This window comes from Podarcis cretensis, assembly GCF_951804945.1.
Source record: "Podarcis cretensis genome assembly, chromosome: 6".
Taxonomy (NCBI): Eukaryota; Metazoa; Chordata; class Lepidosauria; order Squamata; family Lacertidae; genus Podarcis; species Podarcis cretensis.
In genome coordinates, this window is record NC_137175.1 from 81,870,632 (window position 1) to 81,883,902 (window position 13,271).

Genomic DNA, 13,271 nt, shown 5'->3' on the forward strand with positions numbered 1-13,271 from the left:
CAGATCCCCACTCAGACACACAGCTTATTGGTTGACCTCGGACCAATGTCCCAGACCAATGTCCCATACCTCATGAATGTAGTACATAAAATGTTTCAATGCCAATTTGGTATCTTTACTTAGAACAAAAGCCCACAACTCTGAAAAAAACAGCAAAGACAGCATCATAATACAGACTGGACAAGAGGAACAGAAATTGAAGATGCAGCTACCTCATCAAAATATTATTACTAAGAATGGAAGCAAGTAGACTCATGACACTGTTTTTTCCATCAACAACAACAGAAGAACTTTGGAGGAACAAACAAGGATGGAGCAACAATGGAGAAGAGAGATACTTCAAGCACAACCCGTTGCTTGTTAGCAGCTCCATTTTCGAACAGCCCTTCCCCCCATGAACATACAATTCAGTAAGTCAAGCTGCAGTCGCAGAGCAGACTGCAACATGCCAATTCGTTCCACAGAACTGAATGTGAGCTGCTGGAAACCAAGTCCCCTTGTATCTCTATAGTTGTCCTATTCGATACTGCAGTTCTTCAAGCGAATTCTGACTGAGGTGGCAAATCTATAACTTGACTATACCGCATCATATTGTAGGGGCAGAATGCTGCTGCATACAAGAGCAATAACAATACCCCTCTACACATAAAAGTAAATGTCAGAGAGTAGAATTCAATACTTGCCTCCTTCCTCCATGTTTTCTGTATGGAAAGATTTTTTTTTTAATGAAGAAGCATTTAATCAGATGACCCTCATCTGCCAGAGTAAGTAGAACAGGCCATACACAGGTTTATCACCTCCATAAATTTTAGACCTTACTCCCGATAAAGCATGTTTCATGTAATACCGTGCAGATCCTCCAATTTTCCAAAACATGAAACAACTGTAATTAGGAACTGTGAAGTGGAGTAGGGCCCAGTGTGTCAGTAGGGAGAGCCATCTTAATCCTTTTTTTGATGGCCCCTAATTCTTTCACCTTCAGAGAAAAAAACCTCTATTTTGAGAGAGAAAACAGGGAAAGGATTGTGCATTCCCTCCTTACAGGCCTTCCTCGACTCTTATAACTATACCCTGCGTTTACTACTTTTCCTATAAACATGCCCCAATAAACCTTTCCCTTCTGGTTTCAATAAAACTTTGAAACTGAATGAGGTCAGAAGTAAAATCCAAGATCTTTTACTTTCCTGCTAGTAACACTGTACTCTTACAAAACAGAGAGCACAGCAAATGCTACTGTCCTGGCAATGAGCCTTATTCACCAATATGCAATTAGCCTGGCCTCATGACAAGGGGCCATATGATAGCCAAGGTCCAACCACCTCGACTCATATTTGCTTGAACTTCAAACAACTCCAAAATTGCGGGGGAGGGGGTTCCTCTTCCTAAATTCATAGGTTTGGTTTTTGCACTTCCATATCTCTTCTTGGGCAAACTTCATTCTTCACTTTGCTTTCTCCACACATGCACATATGTGTATTTGCTCCCAATACCACATTCTGCCACTAGTGCCACTCCTTTCAAATATTTCTTCTGCTTACATATGCTTCAATGTCTTTCTCCTTCAAAAGAGGCACAGTGGACTGGTCCGCATCTCATGCTAAGCAAAACCATAGCTTCGAATGAATGTGCAGGCTCTAGGAAAAGAAACTTTGCTCATTTCTGCTGCTGCACCACACTGTGCTAAACCATAGTTTAGCTTAGCATGTTGTCCAAACCAAGGTTCATGATTCTGCCACAGTGATTCAAACGGCAGCTTACAATTTTATCACACAACTACCTAAACACTGCCATGCTGGGCTGTAAATCTAGTAAACAGCATCACAATACTTCAAGTTACAGGATAAAAATTATGATCAAGTGCAACAGGCTCCCTTTCTTCTTGAATAGCCTCAAAATAGAAGGCACATCTCAGGACATCATCAGATGAATTTCTGCCCTCTACCTCCTTGGCGCACTTGAAGTATTGTTAGTAACGTTGAAAAGGTTTCTCTGAAGAAACATAGTAAAAGTCCTCTTGCTGTTCTTTCGTATATAAGCTGAGAGAGAAAGAAAACTGGGTTAAGAGCTTTCAGATCACTTTCCCCCACATGGTTTATGAGCAGTTTGACTTTAGTGGTGTCAAACATTATTCTAAAAGCATAGAAAAATAATTGGGTCTCAGTGGGGCTACTTACAGAAGCAGTTTTATATGCGTTATTGAAGCAGATGTCCATTATTCACAGTTGCAAACTACACAATTCAAAAGGTCTCTGTGTACTTATACAAAGAAAATGTATCTACTGTCCTTTATAATGTTCCCCAGCTCTTCATCAAAGAATTTCTAATTCAAAAATTGCCCCATTCTTATGCCTTTTTTATCATTTGGACTAATAAAAAGACTGTGAATATTCAAAAAAATAAAAACTTCTGGAGCCTATATTTCTAATGCCAATATTCAGATTCAAATCTTAAAGGACCCTTACAGTAAAACCTGCAAGCCATATTGTATTTCCAATACAATAGAAAAAATTGTGAGAGAAAGATGGCATCATACTCTTTTGCTGCAACTAGAAAAACGTTGTAGATCAGGGGTGGCCAACTCCCAAAAGACTGCGATCTAGTCATAGTTAAAAACTGGCAGTGATCTACCCTCTTTTGGGGGGTTCAGGTCAAAGTTGTTGAGCTACCTGTTGGACATGCCTGTTGCAGATAGTAGTCCAACAATTTAGAGGTGAAGTTTGCACTCACGCTAAATTCACTGTACATTGCAATCTCAATTTGAAACTTTCAAGAAAACCATTTATCTTGAAGAGGTGGACCCACTGTAAAATTTACACTTTCATTGTGGATGATGTGTTTCTTTCAAGAGGTTGCAAGGTAAGCATCAACTGCCTAAGATTGCCAATTGACAACATTTACAACTGAAATACCCTTTTTATGAATAAAGGTCTTGGAGGAGCTGGTAGTTATCAAACATGCCACGAAGGACACAGTTAAATTTCAAAAAAACATACTCAAATGTAGCATGTTAGATACATAGGCTGTTAGGGGCAAATGCAACAGGGCATTGGGGTACCCTATACATAGAATCATAGAATTCTGAAGTTGGAAGGAACTCCAAAGGTCATCTAGTTCAAGCCCCTGCAACACAGGAATCGCAATATGTGGTCCCCATCCAATTTGAAAATATAAATATCAGTAGAGGATTGCCCTAGCCTCAACTATTAGTCTTAATTTATTTATTCAAAATTACAGTAGATCCAACACAAGTTGTTCTTTCAATCTTATTATACCCATCTCCAATTTTATATATATATATATATAAATATATATATATATATATATATATATATATATATATATATAGTGAGCATCTTTAAACTATTGGCATTGCAGCACAGAGAACATAAATAAATTACAGATGATCTGGCCATCTCATGTAGCAGTCTCATTCAGGTCCAAAGTTATTTAGTATTAGAGGCATCCTAAAGACCTGCTGGGATGTGGGTGGCGCTGTGGGTTAAACCACAGAGTCTAGGACTTGCTGATCAGAAGGTCGGCGGTTCGAATCCCAGCGATGGGGTGAGCTCCCGTTGCTTGGTCCCAGCTCCTGCCAACCTAGCAGTTTGAAAGCATGTCAAAGTGCAAGTAGATAAATAGGTACAGCTCCAGCGGGAAGGTAAATGGCGTTTTCGTGTGCTGCTCTGGTTCACCAGAAGCAGCTTAGTCATGCTGGCCACGTGACCCGGAAGCTGTACACTGGCTCCCTTGGCCAATAAAGCAAGATGAGCGCCGCAACCCCAGAGTCGTCCGCGACTGGACCTAATGGTCAGCAGTCCCTTTACCCTTTACCTTTAAAGACCTGCTAAAGATTCAAGGAGATTTCCAGTGTTGTAGGAGCTATGGGATGGACAACACAATTTAGTACTACAAGTACTTAAGATACCAAAGCAACTAATTCTCCAACACTGGAAGGAGAAATATCTACCAGTTATCATACAACTGAATAAAAACTGCACGTACTTTCCATATTTGAACACACTGCCTATTATAAACAGAAGCTTTCAGGTGTATATTTGGACACCTGATCAGGTCGGCACTGGACTACATGCCTAGACTGGCATTTTCTTTTGCACCTAGAACAAGTGATAAAGTTTTTGAGACTGGTAAATGGAATATTGTGGTAAGCTGTGCAGCCTTTGCATTCATAGCTTCATCCTGACTTCTATCTCCTCCACCCTTCCTTTTCTCTGCTTTTTTCCTTTCCTCTATTTCCTTTTGTGTTAAATCCTACTGTGAAGGAATAGAACTTTCAGCTATTTTGTTTTGGGGTTTTGCTTATAAAATGGTTCCTGTTTGCTTTAACAGTTCTCTTGCATAGGGAGTCAGCAGTTCACAGAAAGATTAAAGTACAAGGGGGTGTTTTGTTCTGGAAGGTTTGCACAGGAAGGTTATCCTCTGAACTTGCCAATTAAGGAGAAACAAACTTACAGTAACTAAGTGTCTACTCACCTTCTGATTGGCTAAATTTGTCAAAAGGTTGGTAGGGGAAGTGAAAATATTGTATATAAGTCCTGTCAGAATGTTGTGGAGTCAGAAACGTGATGAGCTGTATGAGAGGGGAAAGCCTTTAACATTTTAAAAGGGTTGTAATGCTGAAAGATGTCAAGAGAGCAATTGGATATTACCTTAAATTCAGCTCTCCACAAATATGCAACTTGCAGATTTTTTTTTTTAATCCCCATGAAAATTATTGAGCACTTTTGCTCTAATTTCTCCCAATAAACACTTTTTGTATGCAGTTTTGACTAATGTACACATTTTTGCAAGTTTTCTGAATGCAATGCATTCTTGTACATCATTTTTACAAATATATTCATATTCATTTTAATGCACACTTTTACCAGATATATGCACTTTTGTAAGCACTGTTTGGCTGGAGAAGCATGGCTGTGTTTCAGTTCCTCTATTGTTTTGGAAAGTTTGAATTTGACTTGAAAGGTAAAATGAATTTCTCCCCTATTAGGCTACATGCGGTAGAAAAGAATGACCATGCCTCCTTGTCCAGCATCCACACATAGTAAGCCAGTGTTTGCATATGTGTATAGACATATATATGGCCATAAATCCAATGCACATAATCTCCCAGATTCATGGGTTAACATCCACATTGTCCAGGCCTATGTTCACAGACCACCCACACCAATCAATACAGGAAATGATAAAAGGAACTGAAGGGGTGGCACTGAATTTTTTCCCCAAATGGATCAACCCCCATTTTATGTTTGGCCCCTTAAAGCTGGGCCAAATTAAAACAGGTTCACACCCCCAGACCCTCCAAGTGCCCCTATTTTCCAGGAACAGTCCCAGATTTACAAAAGCCATCCCAGTTTCTGATTTGATCCCAGAATGTCCCGCATTTCCTTAGGAACCCCTATTTTCATCAGAGAAATGTTGGAGGGTATGGAGTTATACAATGCCCAAGCCAAATAGATAAGTAACTAAACAACCTTTAGAAGACATCTAAAGGCAGTCCTGTATAGGGAAGCTTTCTATGTTTACTATGTTTTTATATATGTTGGAAGCCACCCAGTGGGGTTGGGGCAACCCAGTCAAGTGGACGAGATGTAAATAATAAAATTGTATAATTATAATTATAATTATTAACATCCCTATTTTCATCAAAGAAATGTTGGAGGGTATGCACCCCCACCCTCATTGCTCCCCTCAACTTCCCCAAAATGAGGGGGATCTCAATTTGGAAGGTGATAAAAAGTCAAACATTTATCTATGTTTAACATTTTATACTTACTGCTGAATGTGTAAATGAACCCAAATAAATGTTTGTTTAGACTGGGTCTTTCTCCATTACTTTTTTCCCCAATTTGTTTGTATGCACAGGAATTTCAGAAATCAAAACTCCTTGTCTATCAGTATTTTTGTTTTTAAAAGCCTCTGTTTGCTTTAATCCTCCAGGAAAAACAAAACAAAACCCTCAAGAGGCACTATGGAAGCCAAGGTCCAAGGCTCACAGATAATGCATACATCCTTAAACTAAGCCATCCCCACTCTTCAAAATTAAACAACTATTTAATAAAGCCACCAATCCAAAGTTTACTTTTAAATATATTTAAAACAAACATCTGCGTTTTCACACAGGCTGCACAGCAATCCTAGCCTTCCTGTTTAGAAATCTGATGGTCTAACAGACCTCTTTGAAGAAAGTGTTTCAAAACCAGATTACAAAGCAGCTGTCCCAAGAGTTCTAAAACAATATAAACCTATTTTAATTCATGTTTTTGTAACAGATGGTTTGGTCTAAAAGCAAGCAAAATTACCACTCATCTGGTTACCTGGTCTAAGTACAACTGCCCACTGGTGACCACAGGACTGGCAGACATGGGTATGGCAAGAAATTCATTCTGTCTAATGGAATAATTATTTTAGGGGACGGGAACACTTCTACAAAAAGGGTCTCCCAGAAAACACCTCCCTCCCTGATCCATTACAATAACACTGCTGCCAATACAATATATCTTTTTAGTTGTGGATAATACTCCAAGCAATTGAGGTTATTATGTATCATTTTTTGTTTGTTAAGCTTGTGGTGATTTTAGCATATCCTCACCGTACATGTTATATCTCAGATTTCTGCAAGGATCTGAGTTAAGCCCAATGCAGGAAATGGGGCAACTCATTTACACAAAACACAGCTACACTACAGCGCTAGAGCTATGAATACAAAAGTTCAGTATGTAGTCTGTATAAGAAGCAATATTGTCAAGCTAGACCGAAATTAGAAGATGCCACCACACCATAAAATACTAGGGAAATAAATAAACAGCTCTCCAAGGATTGCTCCACTGGAAATGCACCTAAGTTATCTGCACCCAGATAAATCTCTTATCAACCTTAGACACATTGGAACATGCCTTTATTTGAGTCTGAGGTTCCTACGAGCAAGCAGTTCTTCTTTCAGAAAATAATCTTTGCACATAAGTCATTGAGGCCCAAAATAAATGTTTTGTGCTTAGCAAAGTCACAATCTGACCTGAGGAAACATGGAGCAAAAAATTCTGTGAAATGCAGAATGCATGCACAGGAACTTAACTGTCTTCCACTCTCACTGAAATAAATTGTTCCATTTACAATGGAAATGAATGGCTGATCAAGAAACATGCAATAGCAAATATTAGCAACCCAATTTAGAACATTATCAGCTCAATTCTACCCATGTCTACTCAGAATTAAATCCCACAATTCAATGAGACTCATTCCCAAGTGAATGTACAGGACTGCAAACATGCAGTCTTAAGTAACTTACTTTCCAGGATGTTCAAGCAATATTGAACTCAGTAAGATTTACTTCTGAGTACATGTACAACATTCTGCTTGTTGGAAATATTTCTCCTTCTCCCACACACCCCTCGGTATTCGTGAACTTGTCCATTTAATTCTTCACAGTCATAATATTATTTTATTATTTGTACTATGATTTATATTCTATTTTTGTACACTGCTTCAGTATTTTTTAAAATACAGAGCATCTTATAAATTCCGAAGAATACATAAATAAGAACAATCATTGCAGGTCTTATGAGAAAACATCCTTTGGGCAAAAAATATGCCAGTGTGTGCTTTGTTTTCAAAATCTATCCAAATCACTACTGTGTCTTACTGATGATGGCTAAAATCAATTTTATTAGCCCAGACAGCTAATTTTAATTAGCAGATGATGAAGAAAAGACAGGAACATTACTTATTGTATGGAAACTACTCCAGTTCATCATCCAAACAGGATCTTTAAATTCTACCTTTCCACTAAGGCAAGCAAATCACAGCACTTGAACACAGTATTTCAATAGGCTGTCTAAAAGAGTTCAGGTATTACAGTTCACTGAAAACTCAGCACAGCACTTTAAAAATGAAAGGGGGGAAAGCATGAACAAGACCTAGCAACTCCAAGCTGTGTTCTTAAGCCACTTAATTGGTATTAAATATGGGAAATGGGACTTAAATTACAATGCAATATGTTATGGATCATAGTAATAGAAAAATCACAAGGAACTGGATCCATAATTGGAGTCCAAGAAAACAGCAGCAATTAGCAACCCTATCATAAGCATTAGAGGATAAGCTCATTGCCTACAGGGATAAGGAACAAATCCCACAGATGAATTCTACGTGCATAAGAGCCTCCCTGAAGTGTGTTTCACAAGTTTTGCAAACGCAAGCAAAAGTATTTTGCCTTTTAAGAACTTAGGCATTCTGCTGTTTAGAGAGGAAAGTTAGACGAACAGTGTACTGCAAGACATGTCTACTCAGGCATAAATCCTGGAGAGCTGAATAGAGTTTACTCTCAGGGAAATGAAGAAGCCCTGCTGAATACAGTGGAGTTTGCTTCCAAATAAACTGTATGTGACCCAGTGCTTTATCTCAACCAAGTGCACTACTAAAACATGGCTCCTTTTGAGATACATCTTCACAGCTGAATGTCTTCAAATGAACCAACACAGACAGTGTTCCAAGAACAGACCTCCTTAGCACCAAGGCCACACTTAAAATATCATTTTGATCAGTAGATAGGGTAGTCAGGTGAAAAAGAGAACAGGGTACATTCACCTTTAATAGAAGAGAGAATTTCAGCAGGTGTAGCAGGAGAAACCACGCCTGCTGAAAGTCCCTCCTTCTACACAACTATTAAAGATGCAGGAGTCCAGCCAGATAGGCATTTTATCCACAGGGCTACAGAAAAGCTGCATCTTATTTCCAAAAGCCACATGTGACACAGCTTCCTTTGCTTTTCAAACTTTTGTTGCACATAACGGACACTGTTTGCATCTTGTTACTACTACTACATGCCTGATTACCAGGTTTGGGGACCAGCGTTCAAAATATGCATCCCAGAAAGTGTTATTAAGGAAAATCTGTAGGAGCGAAGAAGAAGGCAACACAATAGCAACCTCCAAGAAACCACTCTGTCAAATGGTACGCTTTTATCCTTGGGGATGGCTCCCAGTTCCTAGTGAGAAGGAATCATTTTCATTAAATAGGTGAACTGGGGCAGCTGTAGCCCAGGGGCAGGCAATGTGATGCCACCCTGATGATACTGAGCTACAACTCCCATCAGCCCTGACCATTGGCCATGCTGGCTGGTGCTGATGGGAGCTGTAGTCCATAAAATAAATAAATCTGGAAGGCACCATACTGGCTACCTCAGGTGCCCAGGAAGCTGCTAAAACAACAGGCCCTACCTCTAAATCAGGAGCTGGCAACCCTAGGAGTCATTTACACTCTATAATAATCAACTAAACATCATGTTTTGGAGTTCATAAACATGCATATCTTGAATACGTTCATCCAGTAACTAGCACTCATTGAGATGGATGTATAAATTACCACTCATGAGAATTATGCTATGTTGCAGCTTTCTCATATTGCTGAGGTTAAGCCTCTACAGAATGTCAGACAAAATCACCCATCCTGATGCCACATTTTGCTTCTCAGAAGCCTTACCAAAAGAGACTGTTTTTTGTTAAGTCCCACTCACAAAAGGCAACTGTTGGCACTTGAATCTTCAAAATGATAAAGGGCATTTAAAAACCAATGACCACCACCCAGCAGCCTTTCTCTAATGAGACTTCCCTGTCTCTGCTATGGAAAGGATGCATACAAAGCACGATGGGGAAAGTACCTGTGTGTGTGTGTGTGTGTGTGTGTGTGTGTACGCGCGTGCGTGCATGGAGCATTTTCCTATCTCAGACAAGAAATGGAAGCTCCCACACACACAGGGAGCTGGGTCATAGCCAAGATTAACATTGCATTTCCAGGACACTCGAGCCAAATCATGCAAATGAGAAAATTAGAGGCTTAAAAAATATACATGGTGTGCAACCCACGACACACTTAAAAACACAAGGCTGTAATCTCATGCACACTTACTGTGAGCATTCCTAAGATCAGGGTTTGCCCATAATATCTGAATTAAATACAATGCATAAGCATGCTTAAATGTTTCCCGGTATTTCACTGCAAGGCTGCTACAATGAACAGCGAATGTATGGCATTAACTGGTTTATACATGCGGACCTAATGAAGTGGCTAAGAGATTGAGCAGGGGGACTTGAGTTCCAATCACATCCCATTCAAACTCACCTGGTGATCTTAAGCAAGTCACTCTCCTAGCCTGCCCCCACTCACCTCAGAAATAGGAGTCCAAAAATAATACTAATTACTGACCTATTTTATAGGACACTTCTGATAATGATAACGGGTAAACCACTCAAGATATTCAAAAGTGCTATATAAACATTAAGTGCTATAGATTTCAACAAGGTCAACAAGTTTTCAGATGATGATCTTCTATGCAATAAATTGATAGTCTTGGATAGGGTAGCCAAATGAAAAATAGGACAGAGCCCTTGCACCTTTAATAACTGTTTAGAAATGGGAAGTCCAGCAGGTGTGCCTTGCATTACAAACTATGCTACATCTGCTGAAATTCCCTCTTCTAAATAACTATTGAGGGTGAAAGAGCCTCATCTCCTTTTTCATTTGGCTACCCGTCTTAAGGTAAAGATAAAGGGACCCCTGACCATTAGGTCCAGTCGTGACCGACTCTGGGGTTGCGGCACTCATCTTGCTTTATTCGCCGAGGGAGCCGGCGTACAGCTTCTGGGTCATGTGGCCAGCATGACTAAGCCGCTTCTGGCGAACCAGAGCAATGCACAGAAACACCGTTTACCTTCCCGCCAGAGCAGTACCTATTTATCTACTTGTACTTTGACGTGCTTTCGAACTGCTAGGTTGGCAGGAGCTGGGACCGAGCAATGGGCACTCACCCCGTTGCGGGGATTCAAACTGCCGACCTTCTGATCGGCAAGCCCTAGGCTCTGTGGTTTAACCCACAGCGCCACCTGCATCCCTAGTCTTAGGTATGAGTAAATACAAAACAAGAAATAGACAGTTCTGGGATGACAGCAGATCAGATGCCAGTTCAGCTAAAGCTAGTCATAGATAGGACTGCACACTTACATAAGAGTAAATACCACTAAATACAGGAACCTTACTCCTGAGTAAACATGTTTAGGTTCATGGTGTACACACCACTGAAAGAAATGGAGCAGACAGTGCAATCCTCTGTGTGCTTACTTGGTAGTAAGTCCCATAATGTTCGGGGGAGTTTACTCCCACGTAAGTGTGCACTGCCTTAAGACAGTTGTATCACCACCTTGTCTCATAGGTTTCAATGATAGTTAAAGTCAACTCTCTCTATATATTTACCTATGATGTAAATTTGGGCTTACTCCCAAACATGACAAAAAAATTAGCTGGCACAGTAATGAAGTTGGCAAAACAAGCCAAACACTGCCAACCCTGTAGTTTATTCATTTTTAAGATATCATAATAAACTACTAACCTAAAAATTCTCTCTCCCTCTCCCTTACTCAAATATAAGAAGCTTAACTCAGAGAAACATTTTGAGAAGATCACTTCCCTTTCTTCAGAAATCAGACAGCACCACGCAACCAAAGTGAAGCACTTTTAGCTGTGTTTCCACCAAACATTCAAAGCACACCCACCCAAAGAATCCTGGGAACTGCAGTTTTCCCCTCACTATTCCCAGCACCCTTTAACTAAAGTTCCCAGGATCCTTTTGGGAGGAGTGCTTTAAAGGTATAGTGAGTATGCACCCTTAAAATCTCTCATTGAAATCAATGGGGGTAAACCACAGTGACACTGTACCCATTATATTTGTAGGTTAAACCATTCCAAACCACATTCACAACTACTGCTCATCCCATCCAAAAGCCCCAGGACAATATATATCATTCAAGGTGCCAGAGTGCAACTCTGAGTTACAGCTCTGGCTCCCACTTTGTGTTTTTTTGTTGTTGTTTTTTTGTCTCTGGAGGCCAGATCCTTCATAAAAGGCATTCTGGCATTGTTCTGAGTTTCCCTGTGATGTGCATTATACTAAGGGACAAGTGGATAAATACTTTTAAACCCTCCCACAAAACCTTCAGAGGGCAGCAACAGCAGCAGCTTCTTTTTGCTTTGGGACTGACATTTTATCCTTTCCCCTGTCTATTGTAATTACAGATAACGGTAATGGAAGCAGTCAACTTCCTAGATGCTTCATTTTACATGACACAGTTCCTCTTTAGTTTCTCTTTCCCCCCCCCAACTGTTAACCCAAGTGAATCCAAGCAGAAACAGGAGAACAGCCACAATTTAAAAGATACATAGATACACACACTAGATGGCAAAGTAATATTAAAAACACTAAGTCGAGCATTTTAATGGAGCCCAGTATCCTTTCGCCCCATCCCCCACTGAGTTCAAATTTTAAAAGTACCCTCCAAAAATATGCAGTGGCCAGCACAAAGCATTCAGTTCTAGGGTTTAAATTATTGCTGTTATTGTCATTGCTTCCTTTATCTCCCCAGTTCATGGAACTACAACTGTTGTTTTTATTTCCAAAATGCTACCTGAAACTCTATACAGGGTCTCTACCTTTGTTCCTTCATGTCACACACATAAATACTTATGTGGCAAAGTATCTCTCTCTCTCTCTCTCTCTCTCTCTCTCTCTATATATATATATATATATATATATATATCTGCAGCCCGCAAAAGAGCATCTTGTAACTCTGCCAAATTCAAACATCCCCTGCTGAGAGCTGCTGGCTAACAAAGTGAAAGCAAAATACCAACAAAAGTGACACCCTGGAAGGACCCCTGCATTGGAACAAAGGCATTAACCAGGCGATTAATAACGCGGGATGGGGAAGGGTGGGGAAGGGGAAGAGGGACTCGGAGGCACAATAACGCAGGCAGAAACCCGGAAGAGCCCGGCGTTGCACATCCCACACTTCTCTCTCTTTTTTTTTACCTGGGACATCTGAGGTCTGAGGTTGATCTCCTTGAGATTGATGGCGTGAGGGCGCAGGTTGTTGAGCAGCTGGCAAAGCAAGACTCCATCGCGGAGGGTCTGGGCCAGGTCGAACACCTGCGCCGTGTCCCAGGTCACCCGGTGGTTGACCGGCAGCACCCGGCACTGGATGAGCCAGTGGGCGCATTGCTTCCAAGGCTCCATGCGCGCTCGCCGCCGCCGCCGCCGCCTCAGCCCCGGGAAGAGAGAAGAGACCGCTTTCGCCCGACGCCGAGAACTCCAAAGGCAGCCGAAGCCGCGCGCCCTCCTCGCCTCTCCGCCTCTCCTGCTGCCGCAGCGCCTCTACTGCTCGGCCCCTCGCCTCGCACGCACTGAGAGGAAAGCCGGGGAGGCTGGC

At 40.9% G+C, this 13,271-nt stretch overlaps 1 protein-coding gene across 4 annotated transcripts in view; it reads right to left on the minus strand.

The window, feature by feature from the left end:
* The window catches only part of VAV3 (vav guanine nucleotide exchange factor 3), a 211,205-nt gene that overhangs the window by 136,897 nt on the left and 61,037 nt on the right, over positions 1-13,271 (minus strand). The window contains exon 1 of one of the 4 annotated variants that reach the window (XM_079981277.1): positions 12,875-13,236. The exons of 1 other annotated variant lie outside the window; for it this stretch is intronic. In XM_079981277.1, the coding sequence (XP_079837403.1) occupies positions 12,875-13,078 (204 nt within the window). In that variant the 5' untranslated portion in view covers positions 13,079-13,236. Of the gene's footprint in view, positions 1-12,874; positions 13,237-13,271 lie in introns of those variants that run through there. 2 more of the 4 variants (XM_079981278.1, XM_079981279.1) reach the window with 2 other exon arrangements.